The following is a 16,173-nucleotide window of genomic DNA, read 5'->3' as shown; positions in this document are numbered from 1 at the left end:
GTCACGGATAACGGCACTCCATTCACAAGTGAGGAGTTTGCGAGGTTCATGAAGGTGAATGGCATACGCCATATCCGCACTGCCCCTTACCACCCGGCTTCAAATGGGTTGGCAGAGCGCGCAGTGCAGACATTCAAAAGAGGCCTAAAGAAGCAGTCTTCTGGATCACTGGACACGAGACTGGCTCGCTTTTTGTTTATGTATAGGACCACCCCCCATGCGGTGACTGGGGTAGCTCCCGCAGAACTCCTAATGGGCCGGAGACTTCGCACCCGCCTTCGTATGGTTTTCCCGGACATTGGCGCAAAGGTACGCCTCACACAAGAACGGCAGGGACAGGGATTTTCTCGGCATCGGCCGATTTGGCAGTTTGCGCCCGGTGACCCAGTGTTCGTTCGGAATTTTGCTGGTGGTGCTCAGTGGGTTCCTGGTGTAATCTTTCGCCAAACGGGCCCTATATCTTACCAGGTGCAAGCCCAGGGTCGTCTCCAGCGCAAACATGTAGACCACGTTCGGTCCAGAAGACTATGCCCTCCAAAGAATCCCCGCCCCCGGAGCTCATTTCTACAGCCGCAGAGACCAGAGACAAGGGAAGGTTGTCCTCACAATCTTCCACTGGTGCCTCACTCAAAGCCTGCGCAGGTCGTTACAGAACCGAATGGAGATAGAGACGCTGACATGACGGAGACAGCAGACTCTGACTCCGAGATGGAGACACAGGATGCATCAGAGGGGGAATCCTCGGGTCCACGGGCCGTGGATGTACAACCGTTACGCCGTTCATCACGGAAGCCCCGGTCTCCGTCTCGTTACATGCCGCCTGGTCCAGCGCCGCTTGCAAATGGTGTCCGGCCTGCGGCAAAACGGGTCCGATGCCCTCCTTCCCCAGGGTCTTTGGTGGATTCCTTGGACTTTGGGGGGGGAGGGATGTTATAACCTGCCTGCTTACCATTGGCTGGGGACTAATGACAATCCCACAATCCTGTGGGAGTATGAGCTTCCCCAATGAGGGGGGCGGAGAAACCATTAGTAAACTCCAAGTATAAATAAAGCTGGCCAATTTGGAACCAGCAGGAAGGCGTGTGCAGCAAGGGAAGTTGCTGCTGCTATATATATGTTATTGTAAATAAATGTTATTACTTTGTATTCTTAAAACTCGTGCTGGATTCTTTGTGGCCCTCACAAAAATCGAAAAGGAGGCGTTGCGGGTTTTGAAAAACATTAAGGTAATTAAGTCCCCAGGGCCTGATGGGAACTACACCAGAATACTGAGAGGGGCAATGGAGGAAATTGCTGATGCCTTGACAGAAATCTTTATATCCTCACTGGCTGCAGGTGAGGTCCCAGAGGACTGGAGAATAGCCAATGTTGTTCCTTTGTTTAAGAAAGGTAGCAAGGATAATCCAGAAAATTACAGAGTAGTGAGCCTTATGTTAGCGGGAGGGAAATTATTGGAGAGGATTCTTCGGGACGTGAATTACTTTGATTTGGAAACAAATGGACTTATTAGCGAGAGGCAACATGGTTTTGTGAAGGGGAGATCGTGCCTCACGAACTTGATCGAGTTTTTTGAGGAAGTGTTGAAGGAAGGGCAGTGGATGTGCCTACATGGACTTCATTAAGGCCTTTGACAAGGTCCCTCATGGCAGACTGGTACAAAAGGAGAAGTCAAATGGGATCAGAAGTGAGCTGGTAAGATGGATACAGAACTGGCTTGGTCATAGAAGACAGGGGGTAGCAATGGAAGAGTACTTTTCTGAATGGAGGGCTGTGACTAGTGGTGTTCTTCGCAGGGATCAATGCTGGGATCTTTGCTGTTTGTAGTATATATAAATGATTTGGAGGAAAATGTAGCTGGTCTGATTAGTAAGTTTGCGGGTGACACAATGGTTGGCGGAGTTGGGGATAGTGATGAGGATTGTCAGAGGATACTGCAGGATATGAATCGGTTAGAGACTTGGGTGGAGAAACAGCAAATGGGAGTTTAATCCGGACAAATGTGAGGTAAAGCATTTTGGAAGGTCTAATACAGGTTGGAAGTATAGAGTAAATGGCAGAACCCTTAAGAGTATTGACAGCCAGAGATCTGGGTGTACAGGTCCACAGATCACAGAAAGTGGCAACACAGGTGGAAAAGTTGGTCAAGAAGGCATATGACATGCTTGCCTTCATCGGTCAGGGGATTGAGTTTAAAAATTGGCAAGCCATGCTGCAGTTATACAGAACCTGTTAGGCCACACTTGGAATATTGCATACAATTCTGGTCGCCACACTACCAGAAGGATGTGGAAGCTTTGGAGAGAATACAGAAGAGGTATACCAGGATGTTGCACGGTGTGGACAGTATTAGCTATGAGGTTGGATAAAATTGGAATGTTTTCACTGGAATCACGAAGGTTGAGGGGCGACCTGATAGATGGTTACAAAATTATGAGTGGCATTGACAGTGGATAGCAAGGGGCTTTTTCTTAGGGTGGAAAAGTCAATTAGTAGGGGACATAGGATTAAGGTGTGAGAGGCAAAGTTTAGAGGAGATGCGTGAGGCAAGTTTCTTTTACACAGAGGGTGGCAAGTGCCTGGAACTCACTGCCGGGGGACGTGGTGGAAGCAGGTACGATAGTGATGTTTTAAGAGGCATCTTGACAAATATGTGAATAGGATGAGAATAGAGGGATATGGACCCTAGAAGTGCAGAAGTTTTAGTTTAGACAAGCAGCATGATTGGTGCAGGCTTAGAGGGCTGAAGGGCCCGTTCCTGTGCTGCACTGTTCTTTGAGTGAGGGTGTTCTAAGTCTAAATATCTTTCCAATTCTGGAGTGAGGTAGTGTTACCCTCTGAACCTGAATGTCTTTCTAACTCAGTTTCTAATAATAATATTTATTGTCACAAGTAGGCTTACATTGCAGTGTTAATGAAGTTACTGTGAAAAGTGCCTCGTCGCCACACTCTGACACCCGTTCGGATACACTGAGGGAGAATTCAGCATGTCCAAATTACATAACAGCACGTCTTGTGGGAGAAAACCAGAGCACCTGGAGGAAAACCACACAATGTGCAGACTCCGCAGTGACCCAAGCCAGGAATCGAACCTGGGACCCTGGAGCTGTGAAACAATGGTGCTAACCACTGTGCTACCATCTGAGCCTGAATGTCTTTCTAACTAATTGTGTCTTTTATTGTCACAAGTATGAAGTTACTGTGAAAAGTCCCTAGTCACCACATTCTGGCGCCTGTGTGGGTAAGCTGGTAAGGGAATTGAACCCTTGCTGCTGGCCTTGTTCTGCATTACAAACCAGCAGTCCTGCCACTGTGCTAAACTCCGGAGTGTGTTACCCTAAGTCTGAATGTCTTTCTAACTCAGGAGTGAGTGTTACCCTCTGAGCCTAAATGTCTTTCTTACTGAGGAATGAGTGAGTGTTACCCTCGGAGCCTGAAAGTCTTTCTAACTCTTTGTCATGCAACGGCTACAGATCAAACTTGTACTGAGAACTACTTAAAAAATAATGTATTCGAATCTTCTGGCCGTACATCTCTTGATTTCTCTTTGTCCACTTTTAACGGGCAATGCCACATTTTGCTACGTTTAATCCCAAATGAGCAAGTCCACGATGTTGCTTGTGTATTTTTGAGGTGGGAGAAATATGCAGTTGATGGAGTATTTCCGCCGGAGGGCAACAGGAGTTGCACCGGCCGTCAAGCCGGAAGTGTACGAGGGGAGGGGGTGGATGGTTAAAGAAGGAGGAGGAGGGGGGCCGGTATTGGCGGTGACACAGGTGAATCCTCCGCCGAGTAGCGAGCGCAGCGGCAGACGGTGGCCTGGGAAGCAGCGCGCGGACAGCCGCGCTCTCTGAGGAGGCAGAGACGGCCCAACAGAAACAGCACAGGCCCCGCCGCACCGCCTGCTCGCTCAGCCGGCTCCGCGGCCGGCCGCTCACCTCCCCTGCCTTTTCCTTGAAGGTTTTTTTTTCGTCCTCTATCCAAGCGCCGAGCTATGAGTTTAACCTCCTCCTCGCCGACGCCATCCGGATCGTTCAGCACTCGGGAGATTACATGGCGGCTGCTGCTAGGCTTTAGCGAGGAAGAATGAACCCGCTCTGCGCGCAGTATTTACGGTGAGAGGCTGGAGCCCCGGGCCTGCTGTTAATGGCGGCCTGGAGCAGTGGGAGGTGTGTATGGGGTATGAGGATGGTGGCCAGGGTTATTATTTATCTCCACCGGGTAAGGACCAGGCCCCGGGCCCGGCTCTCGGTTTCCGCAGTGCGCGAACGTAGCGTCTCGGAGCCGCTTGGTTGCTTAGTGTCCCCGTCTCCTTCCACTCCCCCCGCCAAATAATGAGCCATTATATCCGGCTCCAGGTCAGGACATGCGCGCAGTGCCTTGCCAGATAATGAACTACTGTTCTTTCCCCCCATACCTCCATCCCAAACCTTAGTTTGGAGGTGGGTTTCGACTTGTCCTGGGGCATAGTCCTCGTTAACTCAAGCTTCCTATCAACCACAAACATTATAAACACGCAGGTTACAATCGCAAATGTCTTCTGGTGGTATTCCTTGCATGCCTCCACTTACTACAGGAAGCTCTAATCTCTGATTAGCGATTTCCTTGTTTGAAGAGTGGTTCAATATTGTCGACTGCGTTGACTTAAAACTACCATGTTTTTGCTGTTTTGAAATGATAAATCAGTGATAATTATATTTTGACAAGTACAGATTGAGATCATTTGCAAGAGGAGTAATGTGCATTTTATTCTAATGTAAAGTCGGAGAAGTCTGTGTTTCAGTTTCATTAGGATTTTTTTTAACAGGAAATCGGTTCACTATGCTTTTCACAAGCTATTATGATGTGGGTTTGATTAACTTCCCCATGTTTCTGTGCTGCTAGAAATAGGAGGGAATTTGTTAAGTATCATTGTGGGCTTCAGATAATGTTGCTGAGAATGGAAGTGGAAAATGCATAAAAACATGCAATCCTTCATTATAATTTTAATTGTCAATGTAGCTCTGTTTCAGTAGTAAATCCTGTTATGCACTTCACTTCCTTCAGAATTAACTCTACACTTGCAAGACTATCCACTTGCAAGACTATCTGTTTTAGTCAGTAATACAATGGAATCCAGTCACACCTATATGTATATACTATCCACACTTAAACTCTAGTGAAATTTACTATTAGTAAAATATATTCTGTTATTTTGGTATTTGGGTAACGGAAATTGATTATTGGGATTTGAGTAATGTTTGCAGTTGTGAGTTAATGGACTGTGACTAAAGTAAACAGGTATTCATGTTGTGGATTGAATTTCGGAGAATTTTACTCTTACGCTTCAGATACCTAAAATATGCTGCTTGTACATGTACAGTGGTTGCACCGTAAAATGTAATGCTGACTGAGAGCTCAATGTGAAGTGCTAGATAGAGCAATACAAAGTGCTCCACCAGCAAGACAAATTGTCGTACTTTTTGGCTCACTGACATAAACATAATTGTTTTGTAGAAACTTGGGTCACCTTTTTTGTGGAAAAGTGCAGTAAGTAAAGCTTTTTTTTGTTTAAAAAGATAGTGGCCTTGCTGTAAACCAGTAGCTGTTGATACTCTTGTCTCCTGGTTTGTGAAAGGCTGAGATGTGAATGGATTGTTATGTTTATCAGAAGTCATATAGATTTTCAGCTATCTTGCTAGTATATGTATTTATGTTCAAAAATACTGCAAGACATGGTAGATATTTGGGTTCTGTGGTATCAGTGGTCTGAACATGGTACCAAGGTGTTGAACTGTATTTGCATGATAGCATAATTTGAAGGTGTAACAATAATTAAAAATAACACTTGCATTGCTTTGCTGTGTGGATCTCATTCACATTGAGTTCTCTGTCAGCATTACATTTTATGGTGTAACCACTGTACATATACAAGCAGCATATTTTAGGTATCTGAAGCTTAAGAGTAGAATTGCACATGTGTTTGCTCGATCTCTCCAGAATTGTCAACACTAAATGAGGTGAAATATGATATGAATTATGAACTGCTTTATTCCACAATGTGGTGAAATGTAAAGAACAATGGGTAGGATCAGAATCAATTAGTTCAATTGATGCAACTTTGCTTTATGACAAAATAAAGGGGATGTGACATTGCCCCCCACTTCAGTTGATCTAGTGACTTGAACACAGCCCCCCACTTCAGTTGATCTGGTGACTTGAACACAATCTTGTACTGTAGCCATGACCAGGCCACTATCCCTGAAGTCCACTGCCTACTTGTTTAGTATCATCAAAAGCCTTATCGCCACCTTTAGTGTATGCGTCCTGCGCTTTAAGAAGCACATTATATTGTGACAAAAGCTTGTCCCTCTCGTCAACAGCGATCAACATTTTCCAACAATGTTGAGAAGTGTCTATCCAACTACCCAGACAAAGTAAAATTGCTTGTTGTTTACCTTCTTGGAGAAACAATTTCCAATTAGCATATTAACCACCTTACATCAGGCAGTTTAAAAAAAAATCCTTAAATAGGCATTGCTTTTAAAAACACAGCATTAAAAGTAACCCCCCTTCCAGTCCACGCTGTGGGAAAAATGTCTTCAATCCAGAAATAAGCTATGCATAATGCTTGTTTTTTTGAATCATGCTATTTTATCATGCACACAATGAATGCACTTGAATTTTAGTAGATATTGTGTTACTGACTTAGAGGGCAGTACGGTAGCACAGTGGTTAACACTGTTGCTTCACAGCGTCAGGGTCCCATTGATTCCCAGCTTGGGTCACTGTCTGTGCGGAGTCTGCACGTTCTCCCTGTGTCTGCATGGAAGGAAACCCACAAGTCCCGAACGACGTGCTATTAGGTGAATTTGACATTCTGAAATCTCCCTCTGTTTACCGAACAGGCGCTGGAACGCGGCGACTAGGGACTTTTCACAATAACCATTGCAGTGTTAATGTAAGCCTACTTGTGACAATAAAGATTATATATTAAAAATTATATATCTTCAAAATTCCACAATATAGGTGCAATGATTTAAAATTCCTTTTGATTTATTGATGATCAGAAAATTCTAGACTTCTTAAACACTCAAATGTTGAATAACAGAAGAAAATATTGGAATTTCCTTGGCTGTATTCAGAATTGGTGTATTTTATAGAGCTTTCCTTCAGGAGCACAAATCTGTATATCTGTAGGTTATGTTGAACACTGTGTTCTAAGCTCTGTCTGGCTTTTAAAAAGAAATTTAGAGTACCCCATTTTAAAAATCTCCAATTAAGGGGCAATTTTGCATGGCCAATCCACCTAACCTGCACATCTTTTGGGTTGACTCATGCAGACGTGGGAAGAATGTGCAAACTCCACACAGACAGTGACCCAGGACCTGGATCGAACACGGGTCCTCGGCGCCGTAGGCAACTGTGCTTGCCACCGTGCCGCCCAGCTCTATCTGGCTTGATAGATTGAATAACCACTTTTTATACAGTGCATTCTCAATTTTGTATGATTGTCAAACCTTGTGTTGCTAACAACCAGCAGGTAACAGGTTTGTGTGTAGATCAGCATATTTTACAATGATTATACCAATGATGGTTGTACCAGAGAAACCAATTTTTGGTAGGATCCAGAAAAACCACGTCCTTCCTATAATGCAGTGACCAGAACTGTAAGCAATACTCCAAATGCGGCCGTACCAGAGTTTTGTACAGCTGCAATATGACCTCCTGACTCCGGAACTCAATCCCTCTACCAATAAAGGCCAACACTCCATAGGCCTTCTTCACAACCCTATCAACCTGGGTGGCAACTTTCAGGGATCTATGTACATGGACACCTAGATCCCTCTGCTCATCCACACTTCCAAGAACTTTACCATTAGCCAAATATTCCGCATTCCTGTTATTCCTTCCAAAGTGAATCACCTCACACTTCTCTACATTAAACTCCATTTGCCACCTCTCAGCCCAGCTCTGCAGCTTATCTATGTCCCTCTGTAACCTGCTACATCCTTCCACACTGTCGACAACACCACCGACTTTAGTGTCGTCTGCAAATTTACTCACCCACCCTTCTGCGGTTGTGGGGGTGAAACCCATGCAGACACGGGGAGAATGTGCAAACTCCAAACGGACAGTGACCCAGGGCAGGGATTAGAACCCGGGTCCTCGGCGTCGTAGTCCCAGTGCTGACCACTGCGCCACGTGCCGACCTTGGTGTGTATTCACATTGACTCGCTTTGCTCTTTGGTGCCTTGCTTGGTGAAATCGTAACAATATGGAGGGCATCTATTTTATTCCTTCCTCTGGCATTCAACTGACTCCATGTCCAGAGCAAGTCTGCTGATCAAGCCGAGAGCATGTGATTTTAAAACTCTCAAAAATCTTTCCAACAGTGAGGGTTGAATTATAAGCCGAGTATAAAATGTGAACCACTGATGTTGGTGTAGAAGGACCCATTTCTTTTCAGTGGTCACAAGTGTGTCTTATACCCCTGTGTACCTTGTTGGCAACATGGCCCATATAACTTGCTTGATCCTGTGCACCGACTGATGAGGTGCAGAATGAATAGAAGTAGAATCCTTACAGTGGAGAAGGAGGCCATTTGGCGCATCGAGCCTGCACCGACCCTCTGAAAGAGCACCCTACTCAAGCCCACGTCCCCACCCTATCCCAGTCACCCCACCTAATCTTTTGGACACTAAAGGGCAATTTAGCATGGCCAATCCACCTAACCACATCTTTGGACATCTTCTAGCCCTAGTTCTAGCTTTTAAAATGGGAGATCAACTAGCATGCTGAGTACAGGCCTAAATAGAGTTACAAACCTCTCCATCCTTCTATGAAATAAGAACATAACATAAGAACTAGGAACAGGAGTAGGCCATCTGGCCCCTCGAGCCTGCTCCGCCATTTAATGAGATCATGGCTGATCTTTGTGGACTCAGCTCCACTCTCCGGCCCGTACACCATATCCCCGAATCCCTTTATTCTTTAGAAAGGCATCTATCTTTTTCTTAAAACCGTTTAAAGAAGGAGCCTCAACTGCTTCACTGTGCAAGGAATTCCAGAGATTGACAACCTTGGGTGAAGAAGTTCCTCCTACACTCCGTCCTAAATCTACCTCCCCTTATTTTGAGGCTATGCCCCCTAGTTCTGCTTTCCCCGACCAGTGGAAACAACCTGCCCGCATCTATCCTATCTATTCCCTTCATGATTTTATATGTCTCAATAAGATCCCCCCGCATCCTTCTAAACTCCAATGAGTACAGTCCCAGTCTACTCAACCTCTCGTCGTAATCTAATCCCCTCAACTCTGGGATCAACCAAGTGAATCTCCTCTGCACTCCCTCCAGTGCCAATATGTCCTTTCTCAGGTAAGGAGACCAAAACTGAACACACTACTCCAGATGCGGCCTCACCAACACCCTATACAATTGCAGCATAACCTCACTAGTCTTGAACTCCATCCCTCTAGCAATGAAAGACAAAACTCGATTAGCCTTCTTAATCACCTGTTGCACCTGCACACCAACTTTTTGCGACTCGTGCAACCAGCACACCCAGGTCCCTCTGCACAGCAGCATGTTTTAACATCTTACCGTTTAAATAATAATCCATTCTGCTGTTATTCCTCCCAAAATGGATAGCCTCACACTTGGCAACATTGAATTCCATCTGCCAGACCCTAGCCCATTCACCTAACCTATCCAAATCCTTCTGCAGACTTCCGGTATCCTCTGCACTTTTTGCTTTACCACTCATCTTAGTGTCGTCTGCAAACTTTGACACATTGCACTTGGTCCCCAACTCCAAATCGTCTATGTAAATTGTGAACAACTGCGGGCCCAACACTGATCCTTGAGGGACCCCACTAGTTACAGGTTGCCAACCAGAGAAACACCCATTTCTCCCCACTCTCTGCTTTCTGTTAGTTAACCAATCCTCTACCCATGCTACCACTTTACCCTCAATGCCATGCATCTTTAGTTTATGCAGCAGCCTTTTGTGTGGCACCTTGTCAAAAGCTTTCTGGAAATCCAGATATACCACATCCATTGGCTCCCCGTTATCTACTGCACTGGTAACGTCCTCAAAAAATTCTACCAAATTCGTCAGGCACGACCTACCCTTTGTGAACCCATGCTGCGTCTGCCCAATGGGACAATTTCCCTCCAGGTGCCCCGCTATTTCCTCTTTAATGATAGATTCCAGCATTTTCCCTACAACCGAAGTTAAGCTTACCGGCCTATAATTACCCACTTTCTGCCGACCTCCTTTTTTAAACAGTGGTGTCATGTTTGCTACTTTCCAATCCTCTGGGACCACCCCAGAGTCTAGTGAATTTTGATAAATTATCACTAGTGCGCTTACAATTTCCCTAGCCATCTCTTTTAATGCTCTGGGATGCATCCCATCAGGGCCAGGAGACTTGTCTACCTTTAGCCCCATTAGCTTGCCCAATACTGCCTCCTTAGTGATTACAATCATCTCAAGGTCCTCACCTATCATATCTTTATTTCCATCAGTCACTGGCATGTTATTTGTGTCCTCCACTGTGAAGACTGACCCAAAAAACCTGTTCAGCTCCTCAGCCATTTCCCCGTCTCCTATTATTAAATCTCCCTTCTCATCTTCCAAAGGACCAATATTTACCTTAGCCACTCTTTTTTGTCTTGTATATTTGTAGAAGCTTTTATTATCTGCTTTTATGTTCTGAGCCAGTTTACTTTCATAGTCTACCTTACTCTTTATGGCTTTTTTAGTAGCTTTCTGTTGTCCCCTAAAGACTTCCCAGTCCTCTAGTCTCCCACTAATTTTTGCCACTTTGTATGTTTTTTCCTTCAATTTGATACTCTCCCTCACCTCCTTAGATATCCACGGTCGATTTTTCCCCTTTCTACCGTCTTTCTTTTTTGTCGGTCTGAACCTTTTCTGAACACTTGTGAAAGATCGCTCGGAAGGTTCTCCACTGTTCCTCAACTGCTTCACCATGAAGTCTTTGCTCCCAGTCTACCTTAGCTCGTTCTTCTTTCATCCCATTGTAATCGCCTTTGTTTAAGCACAAAACACTATTGTTTGATTTTACCTTGTCATCCTCCAACTGTATTTTAAATTCCACCATATTGTGGTCGCTCCTTCCAAGAGGATCCCGAACTATGAGATCATTAATCAATCCTGCCTCATTACACGGGACCAGATCTAGGACCGCTTGTTCCCTTGTAGGTTCCATTACATACTGTTCCAGGAAATTATCCCGGGCACATTCTATAAACTCCTCCTCAAGACTGCCTTTACTAACCTGGTTAAACCAATCGATATGCAGATTAAAATCTCCCATGATAACCGCTGTACCATTTCTACATGCATCCGTTATTTCTTTGCTTATTGCCTGCCCTACCATCCTGTTACTATTTGGTGGCCTATAGACTACTCCTATCAGTGACCTTTTCGCCTTACTATTCCTGATTTCCACCCGAATTGATTCAACCTTGTCCTCCATAGCACCAATATCATCCCTTACTATTGTCCGGATGCCATCATTAAACAACAAAGCTACACCACTGCCCTTACCGTCCATTCTATCCTTTCATATAGTCTGATACCCTTGGATATTTAACTCCCAGTCGTGACCGTCTTTTAACCATGTTTCAGTAATGGCCACTAAATCCTAGTCATTCACGATGATTTGCGTCATCAACTCATTTACCTTATTTCGTATACTACGAGCATTCAGGTAAAGTACACTTATGCTGTTTTTTATGTCTTTGTTATGAATCCTAACACCTTGATCAGTAACTTTTCGCAATTTATTTTTCCTCTTACCCTTTCTCCTAATTTTCCTTGTCTTTGAACCCATATCTCTCCATAATAATCTGTCACGTAACCTGCCTTGATCTCCATTAACCATTATACTGTCCATAGCTTTACATTCTTCCCCCCCCCCCCCACTTGCTAGTTTAAAGTCCTTGTGACCAACCTAATGTGTATGCTAATTTAATTCCTGAACGGCCGAGCTCTGAATTTTAGCTGGTACTCCTGTACGTAGACTTGCCAACCAGTCGAAATAGGGTCAGTGAAAAAAAACCTACCTGTTCATCTTAATATCTTGAAATCATCACTTACAGGAAGATAAAAGTAAACTTCCATTTATGTCACACCTTTCACGATCACTGGATGTTCTAAAGGTACTTTACAACCAATGAAACACTTTTGAAGTGTAATTTCTTCCCCCCCCCCCCCCAAATGTTCAATGTAATCCAATTCTCAAAAGTGCATAATGAATAGCGCCCATGAATTGTAGAACCCCTCCATCCTTCCCCTAAGTTCAAATTTGACCTTTTCAAGCATCAAGAATTCCAGCAGGTCGCCTTGCCACGCCAGGGCACAGGGTGGAGAGGTTGATCTCCACCCTAACAGGATCTGCCTTCGGACGATCGCCCTTGTAAGGTGTGCTCTATACAGCACCTTCAGCTGTGTCAGCCCCAACCTCGCACACGAGGTAGAGGCGTTCACCCTCAGGAGCACCTCACACCAGAACACCCCTCCATACCTTCTCCCAACTCTTCCTCCCACTTTGCCTTGATCCCTTTTAGCGGCACTTTCTTTCCAAAATAGCCCCGTAAACCGCCAATACTACCCCCTTCTCCAGTCCCCCTGTCATCAGCACCTCCTCCAGCAATGTGGAAGTCGGCTCTACTGGGAAACTCTATATCTCCTTTCTGGCAGTCTCGAACCTGCATGTATCTAAATAATACTTCCCCTGCTCCAGCCCATACTTGGCTCCCAGCTCCTTCACTCCGGCAAACCGACTCTCAAGAGACAAATCTTTTAAGTGTCCTAATTCCTTTCTCCTTCCATCTCCGAAAATGTCCATCCCACTTCCCTGGCTCAAATCTATGGTTTCCCGGAATCGGCATTTCCCTTGACCCTGTCCCCAACCCGAAGTGCTGGCGAAACTGCCTCCAAATTCTCAACGAGGCTATTACTACCGGATTCCCCGAGTATCTCCCCAGGGCTATCGGGGTGAAGTGTAATTTCTGTTATAATTTAGGAAATGCAGCCGCCAATTTGCTTAAAGCAATCTCCCCAAAACAGCAGTATGATGACCGGTGTCTACTATGTATGTACTGTGTATGTTCCTCGGCTGCAGAAAAATACATTTCACTGTACTTTGGTACATGTGACAATAAATCAAATCAAGATAATTCTTTTTTTGTGATGTAGTTTGAGGGATAAATATTGACTAGACAACTCTATGGTCGTATATCCACCTGAGAGGGCAAGCAGGGCCTCTGTTTAATGGTTTTAAAGACTGCACCTCCACTACTGCAATAGCTGCTCGGGGCTGCAGTAGTGTCATCCTTGATTTTTGTTACGTGCTCAAGTCCTGGAAGGAGACTTGCCTGAGTCACCGGTTTGTAGATTCAAGAGTGCTACCCACTGAGTGACCTCAACCCAAATTCTAGGTAACACAACCCTAGTTTGTTTAATCTTCCCCATAATTTAACCCTTGATGTCCAGATGTTGTTCTGGTAAATCTGTGGTGCATTCTATCTAAGACCAGTTTATCCTTCCTATGGTGTGGTGCACAGTACTGCTCACAGCAGTTCAGACATCCAACCAGAGTTTCAGAAGCATGACTTCTATCTTACCTTCTTAATTAGTTTCTGTGCCTGTTCATGACACTTTAATGATTTATATACATGGACCTCCAAGTCACCACTGTTTCTAATTTTTCACTCTTTGTTTTAAGTCCCCAATTGTTTTCAATAAGTAATAATCGCGCCTCGGTTAAACCTCATCGGCTACGATACTGCCACTGGGCAAAAGCTAAGTCCCCAATTGAATGACCTCATTTGCCTACATTGAAATGCATTTGTGCCATGGTTTTGCCTATTCATTTGATCGATCAAAATCTCTTTGTAATTTTTTGCTTTCATCTACAATACTTGCAATGCTGCCATAAGCAAATTTGGATATGTAGTTTACTATTCCATCATCTAAATTCAAAGAATGTTTGAGGCCCCAAACACAGACCCTTGCAGGCCACCACTAGTAACATCCTGTCAGCTGGTCTTCCAGTTATCATTACTATCGGTTTCTTGTTCCGATTTTCATCTGATCAATAATATGCCTTAAATTTCATGTGCTTTGTCGTTAGCTAATAGTGTCTCATGAGAAACTTTATCAAATGCCTTCCTCTGTCCATTGCATTAGTCACCGTTTCAAATTCAAACAAGTTCTTCAGACATGGCCTATCCTTTATAAATCCATTCTTGCGCTCTCGGAGTTGAACATTTTCAAGGTGTTCAGCCACCCCCTCCAGCAATTCCTGACTCATGTTAGGCTAACTAGTCTATAATTCCCTTATTTTCCTCTGCCACTTTTTCTTAAATAGCGGAGCAATGTGCAATTTTGCAATCTAAAGGAGTAATTCCCAATTGGGGAGAACTTCGGAAAGTTGCATTTAGGGCATCAATGTCTTTTAAATTTCTGGAATAAAAACCATCTGAGCCTGAGGGTCTATCACTCTTTCATGCAATTATTTTATTCATTACTGTTATGTTACATATGTTTATTTTGATGAGTTTCAGTCCCTGATCACGTATTAGTTTCCTTGGGATGTTGGCATACTGTCATATTGTCTGCCATTTCCTTATTTTCACTGACGCTATCAAATTACCGGCTTTCAAGGGGTCACATTGCTCTTGATAGCCAATGTTGATTTTGATATCCTTTAAAATTTGCTCTTCATGCTCCCAGTTATACATGTTTTGACACCCCTCAATGTTCTTTTTTTTTCATTTGCTAGAAATTGTGCTTTTTTTATTTTGCCTATCCGTCTGCTTTTTCTTTGTTTTATATTACCCCCTTTAGTTGTCCTTGGCTCTCTCTTATGGCACTGAGAGCTCTTGTCTCTTAGTGGTGTGAACTGGTTCTGTATCTCACACAATTCTTCTTTTTTGAATTCCTGATCTTGTCATTTTACTCATTAACAGATTTATTCAGTTTGCTGTGGATAGTTTGTTACATCCTATTTAGCCTTGCCTAAATCTAAAATCTTGCGACTCTTTTGTGTTTCTTCTGTTCAAACACAAAGTTGAACTCTGTGATAAAGTATTAGATAAATGCATTGCACCATTAGGCTGTTGACTAAATCCAGTTCACTAAATCTAATGTTATTGGTTCCATAACCCCCTTATTGGTTATGGAACATATCCGTGGCTCCGTTTTATTCCTCATCTGCAACCTTGATGACACCATATTGGATATCATGTGCATGATGATACACCCAGCTCTATCTCACCAGCATCCCCTCTCAATGTCTCCAGTGCCTCTACTGTCAGCCTGTTTGTCCAGTCTTGGATATAATGCAAATTTTCTCCAATTGGCAAGACAGAGCCATTGTCTTCACAACATTTTCTGCATTCTTTCTGTTTCCTCCCATTCACGTTTCAGGCTGAACCAGACTAGTTACATCATTGGCGGCATATGTGATCATGAGCTGCTGAGCTCATATCCTTGGTGAAGTCTGAATCTTATATTTCTCAGGATAGTATTTGCTCTGTGATCTTCTCTGTCCTTATCTCTGTAACCTCCTCCAGCTGTACAATTAGCTGAAACTGTTGTCTCTTATGTATCCCTCACTCCTTTTCCACATTTGATTGCTGTGCATTCTGCCATTAAGCTTCTATTCTGAAGTTCCTTGCCTAAACTTCTCTCTCTCTCTCTCTCTCTCTCTCCTACTTTACGAATTTCAAACTTACCCGTTTGACCAAGCATCTTGTTACACCTTTTGTATATTTCCTTGTTTGGATTTGGATTAATGTTATGAATGATACCCCATCCTCAAAGGATATGCTGCCTGCTCATCTTGTGCAGATAGAAGGATGTCGACAATGACAACAACTTATTGTCAACATTTGTCTGATTATGCTTCTCTTGAAACACCTTTGGATGCTTTTCCAACTTTTAAAGTGATATCGGGACCTGGGAGCTTTTAACCAACTGTGCTACCATCCTGCCCACGAGTCGTCCATATTTGCTGCGGGTCTGGAGTCACATGTAGGCCAGACCGGGTAAGGGCAGCAGATTTCCTTCCCGAAAGGACACTAGTAAACCCGATGGGTTTCTACGACCATCGACAATGGTTTCACGGTCGTCATTAGGCTTTTAATTCCAGATCCAGAGGGG

General features: G+C 44.1%; 1 protein-coding gene and 1 pseudogene across 5 annotated transcripts in view; one reads left to right on the top strand and one right to left on the bottom strand.

Annotated features, from left to right (window-relative positions):
• The first annotated feature begins 3,755 nt into the window (after positions 1-3,755).
• smg7 (SMG7 nonsense mediated mRNA decay factor) overlaps positions 3,756-16,173 on the top strand; it is a 197,609-nt gene continuing 185,191 nt past the window's right edge. For 2 of the 5 annotated variants that reach the window (XM_072511232.1, XM_072511231.1), the window contains exon 1: positions 3,756-4,112. In XM_072511232.1, coding sequence (XP_072367333.1) covers positions 4,084-4,112 — 29 coding nt within the window. In that variant the 5' untranslated portion in view covers positions 3,756-4,083. Of the gene's footprint in view, positions 4,113-4,146; positions 4,167-16,173 lie in introns of those variants that run through there. The other 3 variants (XM_072511229.1, XM_072511234.1, XM_072511230.1) reach the window with 3 other exon arrangements.
• LOC140427516 (U4 spliceosomal RNA) lies at positions 13,737-13,810 on the bottom strand (annotated as a pseudogene).

The sequence above is a fragment of the Scyliorhinus torazame genome, chromosome 7, assembly GCF_047496885.1.
Source record: "Scyliorhinus torazame isolate Kashiwa2021f chromosome 7, sScyTor2.1, whole genome shotgun sequence".
NCBI lineage: Eukaryota > Metazoa > Chordata > Chondrichthyes > Carcharhiniformes > Scyliorhinidae > Scyliorhinus > Scyliorhinus torazame.
The sequence above is the reverse complement of the archived record's forward strand: the minus strand, read 5'-3'. Positions and strand labels throughout refer to the sequence as shown.